The 22,295-nt window shown below is 52.8% G+C and overlaps 2 protein-coding genes across 5 annotated transcripts in view; one reads left to right on the plus strand and one right to left on the minus strand.

The window, feature by feature from the left end:
- The window catches only part of ETNK2 (ethanolamine kinase 2), a 20,455-nt gene extending 10,985 nt beyond the window's left edge, over positions 1-9,470 (plus strand). For 2 of the 3 annotated variants that reach the window (XM_011990456.1, XM_011990457.1), the window contains 4 exons: positions 652-735; positions 3,687-3,832; positions 6,293-6,366; positions 8,280-9,470. In XM_011990456.1, coding sequence (XP_011845846.1) covers positions 652-735; positions 3,687-3,832; positions 6,293-6,366; positions 8,280-8,352 — 377 coding nt within the window. In that variant the 3' untranslated portion in view covers positions 8,353-9,470. The remainder of the gene's footprint in view (positions 1-651; positions 736-3,686; positions 3,833-6,292; positions 6,367-8,279) is intronic. The other variant, XM_011990459.1, reaches the window with a different exon arrangement.
- Positions 9,471-12,702: 3,232 nt separating this feature from the next.
- Positions 12,703-22,295, minus strand: part of SOX13 (SRY (sex determining region Y)-box 13) — a 53,917-nt gene continuing 44,324 nt past the window's right edge. For both annotated transcript variants that reach the window (XM_011990460.1, XM_011990461.1), the window contains 7 exons: positions 18,412-18,497; positions 17,998-18,160; positions 17,432-17,541; positions 17,187-17,283; positions 16,619-16,762; positions 15,577-15,793; positions 12,703-14,583 (listed from right to left, as the gene is read on the minus strand). In XM_011990460.1, the coding sequence (XP_011845850.1) occupies positions 14,307-14,583; positions 15,577-15,793; positions 16,619-16,762; positions 17,187-17,283; positions 17,432-17,541; positions 17,998-18,160; positions 18,412-18,497 (1,094 nt within the window). In that variant the 3' untranslated portion in view covers positions 12,703-14,306. The remainder of the gene's footprint in view (positions 14,584-15,576; positions 15,794-16,618; positions 16,763-17,186; positions 17,284-17,431; positions 17,542-17,997; positions 18,161-18,411; positions 18,498-22,295) is intronic.

Genomic DNA, 22,295 nt, shown 5'->3' on the forward strand with positions numbered 1-22,295 from the left:
GCCTGTAATCCCAGCACTTTGGGAGGTCAAGATCACAAGGTCAGGAGTTCAAGACCAGCCTGGCCAACATGGTGAAACCCTCCCCGTCTCTACTAAAAATACAAAAATTAGCCGGGCATGGTGGCATGCGCCTGTAATCCCAGTTACTCAGGAGGCTGAGGCAGAAGAATCGCTTGAACCAGGGAGGCACAGGTTGGAGTGAGCTGAGATCAAGCCACCGTACTCTAGCCTGGGCGACAGAGCGAGACTCTGTCTCAAAACAAAAAGACAAAAACAAACAAAAAAAATCTGTGCCAAGAAAGAGAGAGAGAACAAACACCTCCTGGTGTTGCTGATGAGAGCATCACCCCAGGGGGTATTAATACTTAGCTTTATTCCTGATCCTTAGCCATGCTGAGGACAGCTGTCTTGAGATGAGGAGAGCCTGAAGATCCAGCTGTGTGAGAGGGACACTGGGAACTAGGAAGGGCAGATGGATGGATGGATGGAAAGAAGTAGCTTAGAAGACTGCTGCAGTGATGGGGTTGGGCAGGGTTGCTGCAGAGGCTGGCATCACTCAGTGGGTGCATCCCAGAGGTCTGCAGAAGCTTGACCAGGCTCTGTTGCCAGATCTCCTGGGCCAACTCTCATCGACTCTCCTCTACTTCATAGGTCACGTGCGGTTCATTGACTATGAATATGCTGGCTACAACTACCAAGCTTTTGACATTGGCAACCATTTCAACGAGTTTGCAGGTGAGAGGGGCATTACTACAGTCATGTGCTTTGTAGTGGTGTTTCAGTCAATGACGGACCGCATATAGATGGTGGTCCTACGAGATTACTGTATATTTACGGTAATAGATACCATTTTTTTTTTTTTTGAGACGGAGTCTTGCTCTGTCGCCCAGGCTGAAGGCTGGAGTGCAGTGGCGTGATCTCAGCTCACTGCAAGCTCTGCCCCCCAGGTTCACGCCGATCTCCTGCCTCAGCCTCCCATGTAGCTGGGACTAGAGGCACCCGCATAGGTACCATATTTTTACTGTACCTTTTCTATGTTTGGATAAGTTTAGATACATAAATACTTAGCATTGTGTTACAGTTACCTACAGTATTCAGTACAGTAACATGCTGTACAGGTTTGTAGCCTGGAGCAATACCATGCAGCCTAGGTGTGTAGTAGTGTAGTAGGCTGTCCCATCTAGGTTTGTGTAAGTACACTCTGATGATCACACAAAATCACCCGATGGTGCATTTCTCAGAAGGTATCCCTGTCATTAGGCAATACAGGACTAGATTTGACCAATGTTCAAAGCACCCTCTTTAGGGTGGGGACCAGGGCCAGGGTATGGGGAGGGTGGAGGCTAGATAGCTCTTGTCCTCCAAAATATCACAGCTTGAGGGGTTAAGGCACAGCCTGCTCTTAGAGAGTTCCAAGTCTCATTGGGGGAAGCAGGACTCACATACACAGAGAAGACCTCTCCTAGCCCATATGGCACTTTGGTACAAATTAGGAAAATGTGACCTCTGTAGGATCCTGAAGATACTCAGCTTGGTACATGAATTAGAAAAAGACCCCTTCCTCCAGGTCGACACAGCTTAGATGATTGCTGCAGCTTGGCCAGCACAGCACAGGATGACTTCAGCCTCCACTCCTTTGTCCAAGCTCCTTTATGCCCAGTACAATTGTACATGGGGGTCTTATATTCAGACAAGGAGCAGAACAAGCTACAAGTAGCTATTTGCCTGGTGGCCTGATGAGAATCATCTAAGTAGAATCTAAGTATGTGCTATGTAATTTGACTCCCTAAGTTCAGTTTCTGGCTTTGCTGCTTATTGGCTGTGTGACCCTTGGGCAGTTTATTTACCCTCTCTGTGCCCCTATAAAATGGAGATGATGATAGTACCCACCTCATAGTGTTGATATGAGACACACACACACACATATGTGTGACACATACTAGGCATTGTATTGGCGTTTGCTGCTGTGATTAGACTGAGAAGCTTTCCGGGAGTGGGGATGGGAGAGGCAGGATAGGGGGTGATTCCTAGGGGTGGGCAGGTGTTCTATAAAGGCATAGTATGCACAATGGAACCATCTGTGTAGAGGAAGCAGGGCAGGATTTTCCAGCTTGAGGGTTAATTAGATGGGACCGAGGAGGCAACTCACATGGGACAGAGCTGGACACTGGGGCTGGAGAGCTGTCCCCAGACTAGCACGGTGAGGTGTTCCCATGATGGGGCGAGGCCCTGTGGCTCAGGATAGGAGAGGCATGCCCAGGCCAACTGGAGAGCCACTCTCCAGCCCCATCAGGCCAATTGTGTTCCTTCTGGAACCCCAGGTGATCAATCTGTCGAGCAATGATTGTACCTGAGAGTACCCCTAGGAACCCCGGGGCGATGGAGCCTCAGCTGGGCAGAGCAGCTGAGCCTCGGGGTGTGGCATGGAGCAGAGGCTGGCACTGGCAGGGCCCTGGGTCTGGGAATTCTTGGCTGCCAGGCTCACTGGCCTTTCCACAAGGGATAATTCTTAAGCATTTTAAGTCCTCCTCGCCCACGGCACAGAGCAAAGTCCAACTGGAATTTCTCCAAAGGGGTAGATTGCAGCCTGCTCCCAAGTTGAGAATGGAGGAGGAAGAACCTAGCCTGGGGGAAGGGAGAGAGCTGGGGAGATCCCGACCTGGGGAGAGGGGCCTCATGGCTGCGCAGGAGTGAGGAAGACACAGTTCTGGGCATTGGGAGATGGAGTTCCAGCCCTGACTCTGCCTCTAACCACCATATGACCTTGGGTACATTTCTTCTCCTCTCTGGGCCTCCGTTTCTACATCTGTTCCAGGAGATTCTTTTCTAGCCACACTCCTGGAGCCTCAGGAGACTGCATATGTTTCTCCAGGGATATAAAGGAAGCTTGAGAAGGACAAGAAGAAGAGGAAGGAGGGAACCCTGGAGAAGGTGGCCCAGTCCTGGTCCTCCTGTCTTAAACCACTTCTTTCTGTACCAGCTTTGAAGCTGTGGTTTCTTCCACCATGCCCGGGATGAGCTGGTGGTACTGGGCTGGCAGCTGGAGGGCTATGGCGGGGCTGGAAGGAACCAGAGCCATCCGATCCATGGGTTCCCAGCCTGGCTACACATCAGAGCCATCTAGGGAACTGGACTGGGGTGGGGGTGCTCTCCAGGTGATGTTTTTAAATAGCCTCTTAACACCAGGAAGCCATGTTTGATATCCCTACATGAAGTCCCTTCATTTGATAAATGAAGAAATTTCGGCCAGTGATAGGAAAGGGTTCCCCCTAAGGCTAACAAGGTTAGCATAAGACCTAGGGATAGTAATGCTGATCCAGTGCTTTTCACTGAGGGCCTCCTGCACATGGTCATTTTTGTGCAGGGGTTGGGAGAGACAGTGGTGCTGTCTTGAGGGGTTCCCGTCACTCCCAGGACAGTGTCTTGCCCCTTAACCAGTCTGCCTCTCTCTCTCTGCTTTCCTCAATCCCACAGAAGCAGTGCTCCTAGCTGGGATGGGGTAGACCCCACACTAGCTGAGTTTCGTACTCAAAGAAGCTGCCTTCTCAGGGCCGCCTCTTTAGGCACAGCCCCACAGGTCAAAGGAGATGGGAGTTTGAGGGGAGAAGGGAACACCTACTGAGCTTGGGGAGACCCTAGGTGGGCTCATCTCCAAGCAACTTGTGTCTGGCCTGCCTCCCCATCAGGCGTGAATGAGGTGGATTACTGCCTGTACCCGGCGCGGGAGACCCAGCTGCAGTGGCTGCACTACTACCTGCAGGCACAAAAGGGGATGGCCGTGACCCCCAGGGAGGTGGAAAGGCTCTACGTGCAAGTCAACAAGTTTGCCCTGGTGAGTGCCTTGTGACTAGGGCTGGCACAGGAAAGGAGTCAGCAGGAGGGACTGGTGACCCAACTAGCCTCCTACCCAGAGCCCAAGGTCAGGTGAGAGCCTGGAGACACCCATCCCCAGCTCCTGACCCCACCCTAGAGGTGAAGCCTGGTAAGAGCTGTCTTAGGCAGCCCTTAATACTTGATGCCCTGTTCCCTGCTCCCCAAGCCCCACCAAGTCTAGGCTCTCTCCTTTCTAGAGAAATACTTCCAAGAAATATCCTAGCTTCCTATGTTAGCAATTTTCTTGTTTGAATAAGTAGTTCTTTCTACTGTCTAACCTCAGCCCTTCATGTTGCAGTTAAATTCATCCATATATATACTTTTTTTTTTTTTTGAGGCAGAGTCTCACTCTTGTTGACCAGGCTGGAGAGCGATGGCACTATCTCGGCTCACTGCAACCTCTGCCTCTCAGGTTCAAGCCATTCTCCTGTCCTCAGCCTCCCAAGTAACTGGGATTACAGGCATGTACCACCACACCCAGCTAGTTTTTTTGTATTTTTAGTAGAGACAGGGTTTCACAATGTTGGCCAGGCTGGTCTTGAACTCCTGACCTCAGGTGATCGTCCGCCTCGGCCTCCCAAAGTGTTGGGATTATAGGAGTGAACCACTGCGCCCGGCATACATACATACATATATATTGTGTGTGTATATATATGTATATATACTTTTTTTGAGATAGGGTCCCACTCTGTCATCCAGGCTGAGCACAGTGACACAATCGTAGCTCACTGCTGCCTTAAACTCCCAGGCTCAAGCGATCCTCCCACCTCAGCCTCCTGAGTAGCTAGGATTACAGGTGTGTGCCACCACGCCTGGCTAATTTCTTTGAACTTATTGTAGAGATAGGGTATTGCTATGTTGCCCAGGCTGGTTTCTAATTCCTGGCCTCAAATGATCCTCCCACCTCAGCCTTCCGAGTAGCTAAGGTTATAGGCGTGAGCTACCATAACCTTTAGAGAAGATACAGAATGTCAAGCTCTAATCCTTCTTTGTAACTACCTCCACTGACTCAGCACTCTAAGTAAACTTTTCCCGACAGGCTCTTCCTGCTCAAATGACTGTGCTGTCAGTTCTCAATTTTGAATGCCCCTTATCCAAGGTGCTGGTTCATGCCAAGTCTCCACTGGTGTGTGCCCAGGGATTCCTAACTAGCCTCATTAATGTCAGCTGTGCATAAGAAGCCAAGGCAGCTGCTTTGAATTTCACAGTACAGAAGAGAGCTAAATACAATCTTTACTTTTCTGTAATTTCAGAATCCCTATTCTGTTTTCCTCACTGAGTCTACATTAGGTTCTTCCTCCTCAGTCTTTAGACTTTAAGACCTTAAGAACAAGCCTTCCTCTTGCTAAGTTTTTTAGTGATCATTCATATGTGCTAGCTTATCTATGCCCCTTTTAAGGAATGGAAAGGAAATAAAGTGGAGGGAGGTACTTTGTAGCCAACCCCTGAGTGAGGAAGACTCTGGGATGGGGTGGGAATGGGATGGGAGAGCCACAGGGGTTGGGGGACGCACATGGGAAAGCGACGGCATCACTAGTGTTTGTTCAGGGGTAGACAGGAACCACAGCTCCCTGGCTTGATTTTAGTTTAGATTCAGAGGTCCACATGCAGGTTTGCTATATGGGTAACCCGCCTGTTACCGGGCTTTGGTATACAGATTGTTCCATCACCCAGGTAATAAGCATAGCGTGACAGGTAGTGTTTCAATCCTCACCCTCCTCCCACCCAATCCCTGGCTTCTTGAGCCTGCGGTGACCTGGGCCTGGTGGGTACCTCTAGCCACAAGGAAAGCACAGTTTGATGCTTAGCAAATGCCCAGACTTGGGGGATTCTTGTTTCCATATCTAGGTTCATTTTCCAACCTAACCAGCCTCCCAGTAGAAGAGAGGAAAAGGCGTGGAGGAGGTTAGTGTAGGGATCTTCCAGCAGACATGTGGCCAGGGCACTGCTGCCCATCACTCTTCCTTCCCTGCACCTTCCTGAAGAGCACCAGTCCCCACTGGCCATTAGGCCTAAGCTCTGGCTTAGGGGTTCACCTTGGCCTGGATACCTTGGCCTTGAAGACTCCAAGAGATCTCCCTGGGTAGGGAAGAGACCAGAGGTGGAGAGTGGGTCCTGCTTAGGTTGTGGGAACCCCCCAGAATTCCTCACTACTGACTACCTGCCTTAGGGTTGGTAAACATTCGGGCCTTGGTAGAACTGGCTCTGCCCGCCTTTCTCTCGAAGGAGTGGAGGCTCCCAATGCTGTGTAGTGACTTGGCCTCCAGAATTTCCTCAGCTTGTGCTAGGGAGACCCCACCACATCTCTTCCAGGGTCCTAGCTGTGTGTCTTCCACAATGACTGCATCCCTCCAGCGCTGTAGAGTTGGAAACAGGCATGGGGAGATTGCCAGGCTGACCCTCTCTGGTCTGTTTCCAGGCGTCTCACTTCTTCTGGGCTCTCTGGGCCCTCATCCAGAACCAGTACTCCACCATCCACTTTGATTTCCTCAGGTGAGTGTGGGGGGTGATGGGGGGGCGTGGAGAAAAGGGAGAGCCTTGGTTGAGCCCAGGGTGTGGGCAAAGGACAGCCCAGGCAGAATGCCCAGAGTCCGCTCCCTTGCTCTGCTGACTCGCCCCCGTTCTAGCTCATTTCCAGTGGGGCCGCTATCCCCAGGGGATGCCAGGAAAGTACCACTCTGAAAAGAGAAGTGTCACATCCTCCCTGTTCCTCACAGGAGGTCTGCTAGTCCCCACCAAATCCTGCTGCCTACTCTACTCCCTGCCCTGCTGCCAGCGCACCTATCCACGGAGCCTGGTGGTGGATGCAATCGTTGAAAATCAGTCTGAACAATCGCAGATCCTACCTCGTTTTAACAGCAGAGAGGACAGAGGTCCAGAGCGCAGAAGTGACTTGCTGAAGCCACGCAGTGGTTAAGTGTTTGCCCATGCTGCCTTCTGGTTGGGCGACAGACCCAGCTACTCCTTCAGTGGCTCCTAGTGATATATAGGGAGAGTAGCTAGCTGCTGCTTGTGTATTGATGATTCAGGGAGTCCCTGTCCTGTGAGGTTCCTATGTCCCTAAGGGCCAGGAATCATTTCTCCATTCTGGTCCAGGGCCTTGCCCTTCTCCTTCTCACCCACCTTCAGCTGAAAGGGAATCACTAGCCTGGTTTCAAAGTGTTCACAACTATTAGAGAAATGCAAATACAAAGCATAGTGAGATGTCGCCTCACACCCATCAGGATGGCTGCTATTAAAAAACAGAAGATAATAATTGTTGGTAAGGATGTGCAGGAATTGAAACCTTTCTGCACCATTGGTGGGAATGTAAAATGGTGAGCTACTATGGAAAACAGTAGGGTGGTTCCTCAAAAAATAAAAATATAACAACCGTATGATCCAGCAATCTCATTTCTGGGTGGGTAGCCAAAATAATTGAAAGCAAACTCTCAGAGAAATATTTATATACCTATGTTCACAGCAACATTATTCTTGGCACAGTAGCCAAGAGATGGAAGCAACCCGGATGTCTGCCAACAGATGAATGAATGAATAAAATACGGTCTATACATACAATAGAATATTACTTAGCCTTAAAAACGAAGGAAATCGTGTCACTTGCTACAACATGGATGAATCTTGAGGACATTATGCTAAATAAGCCAGTCATGAAAAGACAAATACGGTTCTATAAGAGATAACTAAAGCAGTCAAATCCATAGAAACCAGAATTGTTGCCAGGGGGTGGGGAGAGGGAGCAATGGAGAGTATCGCTTAATAGGTCTGGTTTCGGTTGTCCAAAAGGAAAAAGTTGTAGATATTCATTTGCACAGCAATATGTATATAAGAACTGTAAAACCAAAACTCCAAACAAGCATGTTTGTGGAAGGGTTTCTCTAGTCTGATCTAAAAAGAAAAAAAAATGTAGTTGCAATTAAAAAAAAAAAAAAAATAGGCTGGGCGCAGTGGCTCATGCCTGTATTCCCAGTACTTTGGGAGGCCATGGCGGGCGGATTGCTTGAGCTCAGGAGTTCGAGATCAGCCTGGGCAACATGGTGAAACCCCATCTCTACAAAAAATACAAAAATTAGCCAGGTGTGGTGGCATGCACCTGTAATCCCAGTTATTCTGGAGGCTAAGTGGAAGGATCATCAGAGCCCGGGAGGCAGAGGTTGCAGTGAGCCAAGATCGTGCCATTGCACTCCAGCCTGGGTGACAGAGCCAGACCCTGTCTCAAAACAAATAAATATTAAACATTTAAAAAGAAGCAAAAGAAATAATAATACTAACCAGTCTGGGTTGGGGTTGATCTGCTCAGACTTAGATAGGCCTAGAGCCACTGAGAAACTTTATGATGTGAGCACCCCCAGCAGGGCCCACCTGGCTTTCTTCCTCACACCCAGCTTCCTTCTGTCTTCCCCCAGGTACGCAGTGATCCGATTCAACCAGTACTTCAAGGTGAAGCCTCAAGTGTCAGCCTTGGAGATGCCAAAGTGACCAGCCACCCCATCCCTCCCCTACCCATCCGTCTGGCCAGACCTGTTCCCCAGAGCTCAATTCTGCGCTCTGGGGTCCACACCCTTGGACAAGGTGGGAGAGGGGACAGGTGGGTGTCCAGGGAGAAGGCTCTGTCCCTGCCGCCAGCCCCCAGTGGTTGCCACTGAAGACCTCATTCTCCTGTCTGGAGGGGCTGATAGGACCCCCTTCTGGGGGTCCCCTTCACCCCACCAGGCTTGGGAGGAAGTGCCTGCAGCCAGGTCCTGGACCATAACCACCCCTGGGAAACACATCATTCCCAGCCTCAGGCCCTGCTGGAATTGGGGCTGCCTTATATGTGTGTTTACCCCTTCCTGGCCTGGGGAAGGAGGCGGGGAGGGCTCCTTTCTACCTCCAGTGCCCTGAGCCTCCAGTCCGTCTCCCCCTGCATGCCCCACGTGGGAGGTGCTGAGCTCCAAACCAGCATCACACCAACTCTGACACATGGATGTACATATCTTGGTGACGGGTGGGGGCCAAGAATTGAGCATGACATCTTCCCCAGCAGCCACCTCATCTGAGACCCCTCACCTTCCCCAAACCAGATCCAATCAAACCTCACCCCGAGGAAACATGCTCCCCAACGTGCTCTCCTGTGCTTCTGTTTTGTCCCCCTGCTGAGGGGACAGGAGAGGGAGTGGTGAGGCCCTGGACCTCCAGAGCCTGGCTCTGCTTCGTGCTGTGGCTTGGTCAGAGGGGACGTGGCCAAGGGTGAGGTGGCCAAAACCAGAACCAGCAGTCTCCTGCCTTGTTCCCTCCCTGGCCCTCAGGCCCTCCTTCCAGGGATGTCTCTCCAGCTCTACTTTATGTCCTGAAGCTGACCCAAGGTCTTCCTATCTGGGAATGCCTAGTGGGAGCCAAGAGGATGGGGTGGGGGCCAGGGCCCCCCAGGGTCCAGCGTGGGAGAGCCTGGGCAGGATCCCATCAGAAAGGTGCTGACTCAGCTGGTTGCCCGACACTCAACAGCCTCCACCTCCTTTCTGCCCTCACAGCTCCTGGGGCCTTCCTGGCTCTGGCCCAGAAAGTGATTCATTTGTAAATTATCATGGTTTTCTGCATTAAAATGCTCATTTCCGGACTGCTGTGTCTGAGTGACAATGGTGAGGAACTGACCCCTGCGTGGGGGCTGAGGGGTGCTGTAACCCCTCCTGATGTCCACCTGGGCTTCATGCTGAAGTCAAGGTAGCCACCTGCACACATCCTCCTGTGCACCTAGCTCCGAAGACTCTGGGCAGGGCCCCTATTTCTCTCACTCAGCTTCTCTGCCTTTGACTCTCTTGGTAGAACCTACCAGTCAAACCTGGTAAAGCGCGGCTTAGAGGGAGCTAGGCTGTGGATTACAAGGACTTTGGCTGACTCGGGACATGAACCAGTGACATTCTAAAAAGAAGTGCTCAGGACATCTTTCTGGGTCATCTCTGGCTCCCAGCTGTCGGTGGGGTGGGGAAGGGGCTGCTCTGCCTGAGAACAGGCAGGAGTGATTTCTGGAACCAATCCGTCACTTTCTCAGAAGGCCAGAGGGAAGGAAGAGCAGAAACTCAAAGATGAGAAGGAGGCACCCCTCTTAGCAGCCCAGTCACTCCGGCTGTACTTCCCAGGCTGTGCACCAGGCAGCAGCTGCTCCAGGACTGCCCGCCTGCCAGTAAGTGCCCAGTGCCCTTAGGGGCAGCAGAGGCAACAGCAGCAGCAGCCTGCCAGGTGGACTCTGGCTGTTTGGCTTTTGCCTGCAAAAAGCACCCTGGTGCCATGGCAACCACTGGAGCTGGCACCTTCAAGGTCATGGTGATCCAGCATAGCCAGGCCTTCTATGGGCAGCAGCCTTGGGGGTTACCAGTGGGGGGACATGGGCGAAAGAGGTGCCCAGACATAGGGATGGTGCCAAGGCTGGTCAAGTAGGGGCCCCCTGGGGGTCACCCATGGGGTCAGGTGGTCACAGCCACGACCTGTCTGGACTAAACAGCAGTGTCCCCGCTCCTTGTTCCTCTCCGAGCCACCTCTGGAATTGAGGGCAGAATTAACACTGTGAAGCCAGCTTTGTTTCCAGCCTCCTGGGCCTTGATGCTGTTGCGCTGGAGACAAGTGTCACACTGGTGAGTAGGGAATGGCTGGGACAGAGCCCCCCCAGGTATTATCCTGTGCCCCTAAGGCCCTGGCCACCATCTGCATGGGAAGGAATTAACAGCAGCCATCATCCCACTGCTGCCTCTAAGAAGGTATTCTCATTCCCCCAGCCCTCCAGCGGAGTGAGCTGGTGTGGTGGCAGGGAACACAATCCTGTCCCCGAAAGACTGTGAGTTCCTCCTTCGCTCCTTTCACTGCCACCCCAGGCTAACCAGCACTCCTGCCCTCCTGGCTGAACACCGGGCCTGGGAGCCTCCCAAGTGTGATCTGGGCTCCACCCCCTCAGGCCCCTTCCAAGACTCTTAGCAAAGAGCTCTAGTTAAAGGACACCCGGGCATATCCATCTTCCCAACGGGCTGTGCCCCACGGTCTCTGCCGGAGACGCACGGAAGGGACGAACTTGTGGCCCAGCTTTCCTGGTAATGACCACGCCACTCTGCTCCTGGCCTCTGCAACCACCTGGCCCCATCCTGCCTCTCATGGGACAGGGGGTGGGGCTCCATGGCCCGCTACTGTGTCTCAGCAGATGGAATAAGGCAGGCAAGACAAGAGCACTTGGAGAAGGGAAGAGGAACTCAGGACCGACAGGTGGGAATGAGCCAGGTTAGGAGAGTCTTGAGACTGGCAGGACCTGGTTTGGAAAAGTGGAGGAGGCCGAGGGCCGAGGTCGGAGGGGGGAGGGGATAGACAGTGGGAGGTGCAATGAGCAGCTCTCCATCGTGACCACCAGGGGGCAGGCGCCACCGCCAGCTCCTCCTCCCACATCTGCCTGCATCTTTTCCAGATATGGCGTGAGGAGGGCAAAGGAGAGGAGGCTCTGAGAACCTGGGCTGCGGAAAAAACAGCCAGCCAGCATCCAGGATGCTCCCCAGACCAAATGGCTGGGCGCCTAATTCTTGGGCAGTCTCTATTCCACACCCTCCCAACTTTGTAGTCCTAGAATCGACCACACCTGCCCTCTCTCACCACTACCCTCTCCAATCTAGAAATCCCTCCACCAGGACTCAAGAGCTTGAGGACTTCCCGAGTTGGGAAGTTCACTCTTATTTGTGGAAACGGTGTTCTTTATGTCAAGACAGCCTTGAACCTCATCCAAGAGCTGAAGTTCTGCCTCATGAGCTTTGTGGAATACTACACTTTGCTCACCTGGCAGCTTTGGAGAAAGCAATCCTGTCCTTTCTGTCCAACTCTGTCTTGTTTTCTAGAGGAAACATGCCTGACCCTTCTGAAGACTCCTCTAAGGACAATGTCCACCAGGATCCCTCCTGTGCTCCTCCATGTGGGGTGCCTGCTTTGGGGCCCCTCCATTGTGAGGCCAGACTTCCCTAGTGACGGGCGAGGTAGGGCATGCTGCCCCTGGGACTAGGTCTGTGTGGGGTACACTGGACCATCACCTCCCTTGTTGTGAACACAAACCTCTATTAATTCAGCCCAAGTCCAACTCTTCCACAAGAACTGCCATTCGGTTTTGCTGTCCCCACGCTATACTGATGGGATTAATTTTTCACCACAAGATTTGTCTCTCTAAAGCTTGGTTAATATGCATTTTTGAGGCATTTCAGTCTGTCATCCGGCCCTTGCAGGCCTATTACTTCTCCCAATGTGATAACTAGGTCTGAAGTGTTCACTCAAAGCATGTGTCATGGAGAGCCTGAAGCATTATCATTAGAGACCCTGCTTCATTAATTAGCATCGTGGGGGCCTCAGCTGGGCTTCAGGGTAAACCTTTGTGAGCCCTTTTCTGAGAAAAGGATCCACAGCTTTCATTAGAGTCTCAAAGGGCTCCTTCTCTGAATAAGAACCAGGTATAAGGTTTAATCTTGTTGTCAGATGAGGACAATGAGGCCCCAAAGGAGAGACCTGGCTCCCACTCCCCAACCCCAGCCATGTGGCCAGTTCTAGGGAGACCCTGAGCTTCCTGACTCCTATTACAGTGCTCTTACTATTGCCTTCTTAGGATCCAGGTGGCCTCACCTCCTCAAGGTAGGGGCATTCAGTGTGGGCTCTGTGGTCACTCAGGTCACTCACAGACCTGGCCTGGGATTCCCTTGCATGAAGCCGATTCCTACGAAGCCCCAGGCCTGAAGCTTTTGCAGGCTGCCACCAGGGGACAGTGGTGCCCAGGCTGGTGGCGTATTTAGGAATTCTGGACTTAAGCCAGCCTCCCTCCTCCCCTGCACAAGGGCCAGATTCTGAAATGATCTGTCTTTATTATGTCATCAGAAAACAAAAAAATCCCCCGAGTGTAAACAGGAGAAATGTGCTGGTTAAGTTACTCATCATTATCTTATTATTAACAAAATAAAGCACTATCTATGTTTACAGTCATAAAAAAGAAACAGCCTGGAGAGAAGTGGGGGCTCTGAAGATGAAGAGAAGATGGGGGCAGACACAGACTCCACATCTGGCCCTGTGGGATTTGGGGTTCCCATACTGATCCGTGGGCTGTTTAGATCTTTAGAGTTAGGTGACAATGGGATTTGATTTCCTTAGGGAACAAACTTTGTGAAACTGATCAGAGGCTGAGATCCAGTCCCCAGTATAGAGTCGGGGAGGGGAAGGCCGGCAGGTGAGGAGCAGGGCTGGGTGGGAGAGGCTGAAGCCCAGGAGTCTTCTCCACCTCTTCCAAGAATGGGGAGCCCCCCGCCCTGTGCTCATGAGGGAGGAATAAAGACCAGCTGCCATGGAGAGCCCCTCTCCAGGGCCTCTGACGCTGGCAGGAAGGGGAGCACCATCAATCCTCCTGTCCCGACTCCCTCGTGGGATCAGGTTGGGACCAGGGGCGGGGGCACCAGGACAAAGCCCCTTGGAGGCCGAGGCACATTCCCATGCTGATCAGAGCTAAAAATGGCTCCGTGGGAACCGACTGGCAGAGCCAGGGAGGGAGTGAAGGGGAGGGCAGGAGGAGGTCAGGAAGGCTGATGAGCCCAGGGCAGACCAGGGGCCTACACAGACCCAGAGAATCCAGAGGGCAAAGGGAGCATGGACAGACACCAAGAAAGAGAGAAATAAAGGGCCTTGCAGAGAGACAAGGACAGAGAGAGACAGAAATGCACACAAGGAGACACAGAACCTGAGACACCCAGACTGACAAAGAGGTAGCAATTTGGGGACAAAGAGAAGCACAGAAAGAGGCTCCCGGAGAAGCAGGAGTGGCATCGAGAGACACACCCACAGGAACTCAGCAACAGTGCCTGGCACGTAGTGGGCACTCAATAAATATCTTGTGCAATGAATGAACAGATGAAACACACACACGTGCACACGCACACACACAGCAGCCAGAGGCGCAACGGGCTTGGCAGAGATGAAAACAGCAAGGGACAGCCAGACCCTTTCGCACAAAGTGCAAAGCGATCCTGGTGATAGACGAGCAGTCTGGGGGAGTGTGGGGGGGTTGTTGGTCCCACAGTGGCTGGTCCAGCCAGGACAAGAATGGAAACAAAGCATGTGACCCCAGGGAGACAGGTCAGTAGCTGCCATACCCCAGGTGAATAGACCTGCAAGAGAGGAGAGTCACACAGTGTCCCCTGGCCATGAGCCCTAAAGGCTGAGGTGCTCAGCCAGCTCAGCCCATGGCCATATTGCAGTTCCTGCCCACCCAGGCCAACAGCTCCTCAGGAAGGGAGGGCACCTCTCCCCTCATGAATGTATCTACAAGTGCACAGCTTTGCCCATCTCTGGGGCACGAACAAGTCCAAGTACCAACATAGTCTTAGGTTGGCTGGCTGTGCCCATCGGGTTGGGACGAGGTCTTCCCCAGAGGAGAAGGGGCCGGGCCCACCCAGCCAGGATCAGTCTGTGAGCACCACCAACTCCCCATCGCTCTTCTCTTCGCCCTCCGAGTCCTCGTCCTCGCTGTACCGGTACATCTCGCCATCAGCCACCGAGTGCCTGTCATCTGCGCCCTCGCCCTCCTCTCGGAGGCTGCAGGTGTTGACGATCACAGGCATGTTGGGGTCCAGGCTACGAGGGACATAGTGCTCCACCAGTGGCTGTGCCAGCGGCATGCCTGCCGCCCGAGGGTACAGGACATCCGAGGAGCTCATCTGCACCTGGCCAGCCTGCGGGCTGTGGGGCAGAGAAGGGGCACGGTGACGGATGCACACTTGATTCAACCCCAAACCCATCTCCCCTCCAAGCCTCCTCAAAGTGTGCACTCCCACTCCACACACTCTTGACTGTGACTTATATACCCTGCCCCCAGCCTGCTTTCTAATGGTCAGATTCACTGAACCTACAACCCTGCAGATGACCTGCAGACCCAGGGCCATAGATGTGTTCAACAGACAATATTCTTGGAGGATCATGTACGAATCCAGTTTTTAGAAACTGTGTATTTTATGTTTTCTTTACTTATATTTAGAGACAGGGTCATGCTGTGTCACCCATGCTGGAGAAGAGTGTGCAATCACAGCTGACTGCAGTGTCAGCCTCTCAGGCTCAAGTGATCCTCCTGCCTCAGCCTCCCGAGTAGCTGGGACTACAGGTGTGCACCACCACACCAGGCTAATTTTATTTAAAGATGAGATTTCACTATGTTGCCCAGGCTGGTCCCAAACTCCTGAGTTCAAGGGATCCTCCTGCCTCAGCCTCCCAAAGTGCTGGCATTACAGGTGTGTGTCACCACACCAGGTAGAAATTGTATATTTTAAATGCCCTGGGAGATGTCCTGTTTAAAGGAATAGACTAGGGTGCTTGCTTTAGTCAAGTCAGGAACCTTTCTGTGTGATGAATACTTTTATTTCTAGCACCTTTGAATTTCTATTGAGTTCACTGGCAGTGGGATCTACAGGCACTTTCTCCAGGTCCATGTGGCCAGTCCTCCAGTCACATTCCTATATCCTCAGCCACTGAGTAGTCACCATAGTCACATACATAGCCATACACAGTCGAATCGCACGTGCAGGCTCAACTACACACAGATAACACACACACATAGGCATCCACACAGCACCCCTGGGGTCACACACAAAGGCAGGCCACACACTGACACCCAGCCACTCATGAGAGCTACACATGCACACACAGTCTCCTGGCTGCCTGTGGCAGGGGTCTGCTCACGGGATCACATAGCTCTGGCGGGCATCCTGACGCCGGGTCCTCATCAGGGCCTTGTACTCGCCCACACGCAGCCGCTTGCCCTCCACGATGCAGGTGCGCTTAGGCCGTGGCTTGTACTTGTAGTCAGGATACTTCTCCAGGTGCTGCCGGCTCAGCCGTGCCTGTTCCTCATAGTAGGGCTGCTTCTCCTGGTTGGTCATGGACTTCCAGCGAGATCCTGACCCAACCCCCCAGGGGCATGCAGTCAGTGCTGGGCTCTGCTGACCACCCCAAGCCCCATGCAGGACCTGAGAAGATCTTGGTCCCCAGGTAGGTCCACAAGATAATATATGTGCAAGCACTCAGCAAGGGCCTGGCCCGATATGGGTGCTCCTTGGACATTGGGCAAATGAATGAATGAAGTTAGCCTGTATAGGGGTATCCAACTGCCAGCTTAAGACTCAGTACCCACCCATGTTCCTAACAATGCAGCAACTTCCTTGAGCCTCTGGCCTGCCTGATTTTCATAAACAAAAGAGCAGCCACCTCCGGCCTTCAACAACCCAGACAGGCTCCCTGCTCAGGGCAAAATACCTGATGTCTCAGTCGACAAGAGTCCTGCCCTGCGCTGACACCACAGGAGCCTCAGTCTTGAAAACAACTGCCCCCTCGAGCCCCATCTGCCCTGCCCGACGTCCCTCTGTGGCCACCAGTAAGGACATGTAACTAAAAAAAATCTTTCTAGTGACAGCCCAGGAACACTAGTCTCTCCTGTTTTCTGCCAGAGCAAGGGTCTGGACAAACATTTAGATCACGAGTACTAAAGAATGTAAACACACACACACACTCCTTGAGTTCTTGAGGACAGATGCTACCAAACACGTCAGTGGTAAGACCCCAGGACCCAGCTGCCCTCACATCCCCAGCAACTCCTGCACCCCTATCATCAGATTCTACTGGAGTCCAACACAGTATGGAACATCACCAGGCACGCCCTAAATAGACCCAGCTGGCTCCCGCAACCAGGTCATACTGAACCATGGCCCCAGCCACTGGCCCTTACCAAGGATCTTGCTGATGCTGGAGTTGTGCATGTCTGGGAAGGCTTGCAGGATCTTCCTCCGCTCATCCTTGGCCCACACCATGAAGGCGTTCATGGGCCTCTTGATGTGGCTGCTGTTTCGGGACTCGGGGAAGTGGCGGGAGCCTGGGAGACAGGAGTGAAGTCAGCCAGGCAGCCTGTCTGGGGTCCCAAGAGTGCCCCAGGGCCAGCAGGGAGACGTCCCCTACTTGACCAGCAGGAGGCACTGAGGAGGCTCCCACAGCAGTCAGCCAAGGAGGAGCAAGGCAGGAGCAGATGGGGCAGAAGAAACAGCAAGTTATCAGCAGAGGCCCAAGAAAATCACAGCGGTATGGCCTCAAGAGAGAGCAGAAACTCAGCAGCCACAAAACTTAGGAAAGCAGACTCAGAGACAGAGCCAACAGACACATAATGGGACAGTGGAGGCACACACACCTGGAAAGGACCCAACAGACCAAGGGAGGGAAGAGATCAGAGGCAGACACAGCCTGCCCTGGCAGGATACAGAGTTGGGCCCTCCTGCCCATCAGCCCCGCACCTGAGCCCTCACCATCCATGTCACAGCTCAGCATGGCTTCCTCCAGTGGGTGCACGCAGCCGTCTTCCAGCCGCTCCTTGGCTGGGGATGAGTCCAGGCTGATGAGGTCCTAGATTGACAGGGGCAACCTGACATCAGCCTCTGCTGCATCACCCCACTCCTCTCCCTGCTCCTCTCTTGGTGGCCTCAGACTGTGTCTTCCACCCCTGGCCACCATTTGTTGCTGCCTCCAGGTTCAGGGGAGTGGGGGACCTTACCTTACGGAAGGGGGTGTTGGGGGAGCCTTCCAAGGCCCCACTGTGGCTGTGCAGCAGCTGCCGAGCATCCTGGATGGCTTTGGTGACAGCATCCCCTTCACCAAGGAAGCCTGTGGGAGAGGGCAGAAGGGACGGAAGAGAAGCGAGAGAAGCTGAGGGCATCAGCCTAGTGTGAGTCCAAATTCCATCAGCCTCCCGCCATGCCACTCCCATGAGGCACCTGAGTTACTGTTCCCTCCTGTCCTTCCGCGGGGTGGCTGCATTGCACGTCCTCAAGGGGATGCCACTTACACTGGCTATTTGTTGTGCATGTCAATAGACTAGAAATGAGAATCGTACCCCCTGGAACTGTGCGACTCTGGCCTGAATCCCTGATGCTTGGAACACCCAGAGAGATTATGATGAGGGAGAGGAGGAAGGGGATCTTCTGCTAAGAGCAAGTCTAACACCTTGTTTGATAAAATCTGGAACCCAGGGAGGAGAAGGGACCTGCTCAAGGTCACATCATGCCGCTGGCCCTCCCCTAAAGAGGGCTGAGGGACAAGTGCAGGCAGCAGGAGGCTTACCCAGAGGCAGGCTCGGGGGGCTGGACTGCAGGTCCCGTGTGGGGCCTCCATGGCTGGGGGGGCGGGGCGCACAGTTGCTCATCTTCAGGCTTGGGGAGCTGGAGGTGTTGGGCAGCTCAGGAGCCTTGGGCTTGGCTGTGAGGTTCAGGGGCTGGGAGGGCTCCTGAGGGAGACCCGGCAGGTCAGAGGATGACAGACACCAAAGGAGACTCCCACAGCAGGACAGAGAGGAAGGGAGGTGAGCATACCCAGAACACACAAGGAGACGGACAGAAAAGCGGGCGCAGAAGGAGCAGGTGAACAAGAACACAGGATGCCAGGGCTCACCAGTCCACACCCCGCAGTCCCCTAACACGGCAGCCGGCCGTCATAAGCTCGAGAGGGAGCCCCAGGCCAGTGGGTAAAGGGCGGTACCTGCAGGGGGTGGTGGGCGGCCATGGCCCCAGGCCTCTTCACCACTGGGGCAGGGGGGCTGTGCAGCAGCTGCAGCGGATACTCCACTATGGAAAAGGCGGCAAGGAGAAAAGTCCTGGATGAGCACAGAACAGCAGACACCCTGCTTGACGAGGTCCCAGCACCACAAGGTGGGCAATAGCTCGGAGCTGGGCCAGCTTGGTTCCAACCACTGCCCTCTCCAGCCCCAAAGCACTGCTGGGTGGCTCCTATCCCTTCATCCCACACTACCCCTGCACACTGACTGGTATCTTCAGCGGGTTCCCGCCCTTCCCAACTCACTCTAAATAGTTTCCCAGATTCTAGAGTCCCATCCAATGGCACAATGAGAGAGGGTACACCATCTATTCATCCAACAGCTACTTTTATTTTGTACCTACTGGGCACAGGGCACAAAAGCGGCTGCCTGTTGTGTAGAACGTCTCATGTGTATCATCTCACAATAATACATGGTATGTGATATATAACAGGCTGAATACATCATCATCCCATTTTAAAGAAAAGAAATGAAAACCTTAGAAGTCAAATGGGGCCAGGTGTGGTGGCTCATGCCTAGCACTTTGGGAGGCTGAGGTGGGAAGACTGTTTGAGGCCAAGAATTCAAGACCAATCTGGCCAACATAGCAAGACCCCCATATCTATTATGAAGAATTTAAGCCAGGTGCGGTGGCTCATGCCTGTAATCCCAGCACTTTGGGAGGCCAGCATGACCAACAAGGTAAAACCCCATCCCTACTAAAAATACAAAAATTAGCTGGGCATGGTGGCAAGCGCCTGTGATCCCAGATATTCAGGAGGCTGAGGCAGGAGAATCACTTGAACCCAGGAGGCGGAGGTTGCAGTGAGCCGAGATCGCACAACTCACTCCAGCCTGAAAGACAGAGTAAGACTCTGTTTCAAAAAAAAAAAATTTTAATTTTCAAAACTAAAAAAATAAAAAGAAGAAGAAAAATGGGTTGTCCACAGAGCTACGAAATGGCAGCATCAGGATTTGAACCCAGGACCTCTAGACTCCACAGCCTTTCCTTCTCCTTGACATGGCACTCCTACCTACCCTATCTCATTCCCAGGCCCAGCATCCAGGTGGAGAGGTGGAGAGATAGGCCACATGTAGAAATCACGAAGTGCATGGCAGGTGGTGATGAGAGCCACACAGGCAGAACACCAGTGAACTCTGCTCCAGCAGGGTAACTAGAGCAGGCTCCCTGTGGGAGCCGAGGTGTGCGCTAATGCCTGCAGCATGGGCAGGATTCGGGTAGGTGGAGATGGGGTGGTGGCGTGTGTGAGGGTGAGCTGTGGGGAATGAGGCCGGCCATGAGGGCCGGGTTGGCTCCCAGGTCCGTGAAGGCCGAGGTCAGGAGTGTGGAGCCCATGCTGTGGGTACAGAGCACCGTGTAAGGTTTGTGAGCTAGGGAGGGCCACTGTTTGCAGTCAGCTTTTGCAAGGGACCTTGCTTGCTTAGTTTCTGGAGCAAACAAAGAGGGAGGCAGCTGTGCCAGTCCCAGGCTCCCACACCTTATTTACTGCCTCACTTGCCCAGAAAGCAGTTGAGGGCCCTATCCCTGACCAGATCACTGTCCCCTTGCTTCCACGGCTCTCCTCCACATTCATGGGGAGTTGCAATGGTTTGGAATTGCCCCGTCCTCCACCTTCAACCTTCTCCACTCCACATTCCCCCAGCCAACTGGAAACTTCCACATTGGGCCTGTCTTAGTCCACTCGGGCTGTTGAAACAAAGTGCCATAAACTGGACAGCTTACAGACCTCAGAAATTCATTCCTCAGTTCTGAAGGGGAACTTGCTTCAGAATGAATTATACCTTGAGTCTTACCTATAACTGATTTGAGATTTATTATTATTTTTGTCTGTTATGCGACAGGGCCTCACTCTGCCTCTGTATGTCTCGCTCTGTCTCCCAAGAGGGTGTACAGTGGTGTAATCATAGCTCACTACAGCCTTGTCTCCCTGGGCTCATGCAATCCTCCTGCCTCAGCCTCCCAAGTAGCTGGGACCACAGGCACAGGCCACCATGCTGGGCTTTTTTTTTTTCTGTAGTGACAGGGTCTCACTTTGTTGCCCACGCTGGTCTTGAACTCCTGGCATCAAGCAGTCCTCCTGCCTCAGCCTCCCAAAGTGCTGGGATTATAGACATGAATCACTGCGCCCAGCCTAGGTGAGATTAGATGAGGCTCTGGACTTGAAACTTTTGAACTGATGCTGGAACAAGTTAAGATTTGGGTGCCTATTGGGATGGAATGAATTGCATTTTGCATATGACTAGAAAATGACCTGGGGAGAGTCTGGGGCAGAATGCTATGGTCTGAATGTTTTTGCCCCTCTATGTTGAAATCTAATTCCCAATGTGATAGAATTAGGATGTGGGACCTTTGGGGGGTGACTGGGTCATGAGGGTGGAGCCCTCAGGAATGAGATTGGAGGCCTGAGGGAGCCTGTTTACCCCTTTCACCACCTGAGGACACAGTGAGAGACGCCATCTGTGAACCAGAAAGTCGGCCCTCACCAGACACCGAATATGCTGACTTCATGATCTTGAAATTCCCAGCCCCCAGAACTGTATGTGAGGAATAAACGTCTGTTGTTTATGAGCCACCCAGTCCATGGTGTCTTTCTACAGCCCCTGAATGGATGAAGATGGGGCCTGGCTTTCTCAGTCCTTCGTGTTTCCCCTTCACACCACCCTACAGTGCCCGGCCAAAACCACGCAGGAGCGGAGAGCGGGTGGGACTGAGCAGTCTACCCAAGCCCACAGCCTACAGGCCTCAGGGAATTTCCTCTTCTGTCTCTTTCTCACCTGTGGAACAGGGATGATGAACTAGCACAGGTTGCCTTTAAAGCTGTCCACACTCCTGGGGTAATTATGGGCAGCGTCTCTGCCCTGTCCCCATAACTCTCTGTCACTGCCCTAGTTCAGGTATCATCCCCTATTACTAGAATCACCTCAGCAGGTCCTGCTTCTGGCCTCCACTCCCTACTCCTCAAAGCCAGAATGACACACTCACTACTCTAACGTTCACATGCACCCACGGCCTAGAAAATAAATCCCAGACTCCATGCTCCATCCCCAACTGCCCTGCACCATCAGGTCCCACAACCATGTCTGACACATGGCCAGTCTGCTGAATTTCAGTGATGGGGTGACATGGTGTAGGCAGGGGCAAGAGTGTGACATGGCCAGAGTGACACGGTGTAGGCAGGGGCAAGAGTGTGAAGATAGGAATTGTGGCTGTTAGAATTTGGGAGATGTTGGCTCATGCCTATAATCCCAGCACTTTGGGAGGCCGAGGCAGGAGGATCACTTGAGGTCAGGAGACCAGCCTGGGCAACATGGCGAGACTTTGTCTCTACTAAAAATACAAAAATTAGCCAGGCATAGTGGTGTGCACCTGTAATTCCAGCCACTCGGGAGGCTGAGGCAGGAGAATTGCTTGAACATGGGAGGCGGAGGTTGCAGCAGTGGGCTGAGATTACACCATTGCACTCCAGAGCCCAGGTGACAGAACAAGTGAGACTCTGTCTCAAAACACAAACAAACAAACAAACAAAAAAGAATTTGGGAGATTTGTAAACCCCAGTTAATATTCCAGATTTTTTTTTTTTTAAATGGAGTCTCGCTCTGTCACCCAGATTGGAGTGCAGTGGTGCAATCTCAGTTCACTGCAACCTCCGCTTCCCAGGTTCAAGCGTTTCTCCTGCCTCAGACTTCTGAGTAGCTGGGACTACAAGCATGCACCACCACACCCAGCTAATTTTTGTATTTTTAGTAAAGATGGGGTTTCACCATGTTGGCCAGGCTGGCCCCAAACTCCTGACCTCAAGTGATCCAC

The sequence above is a fragment of the Mandrillus leucophaeus genome, unplaced genomic scaffold (assembly GCF_000951045.1).
Source record: "Mandrillus leucophaeus isolate KB7577 unplaced genomic scaffold, Mleu.le_1.0 Scaffold38, whole genome shotgun sequence".
In the NCBI taxonomy this organism is placed as follows: domain Eukaryota; kingdom Metazoa; phylum Chordata; class Mammalia; order Primates; family Cercopithecidae; genus Mandrillus; species Mandrillus leucophaeus.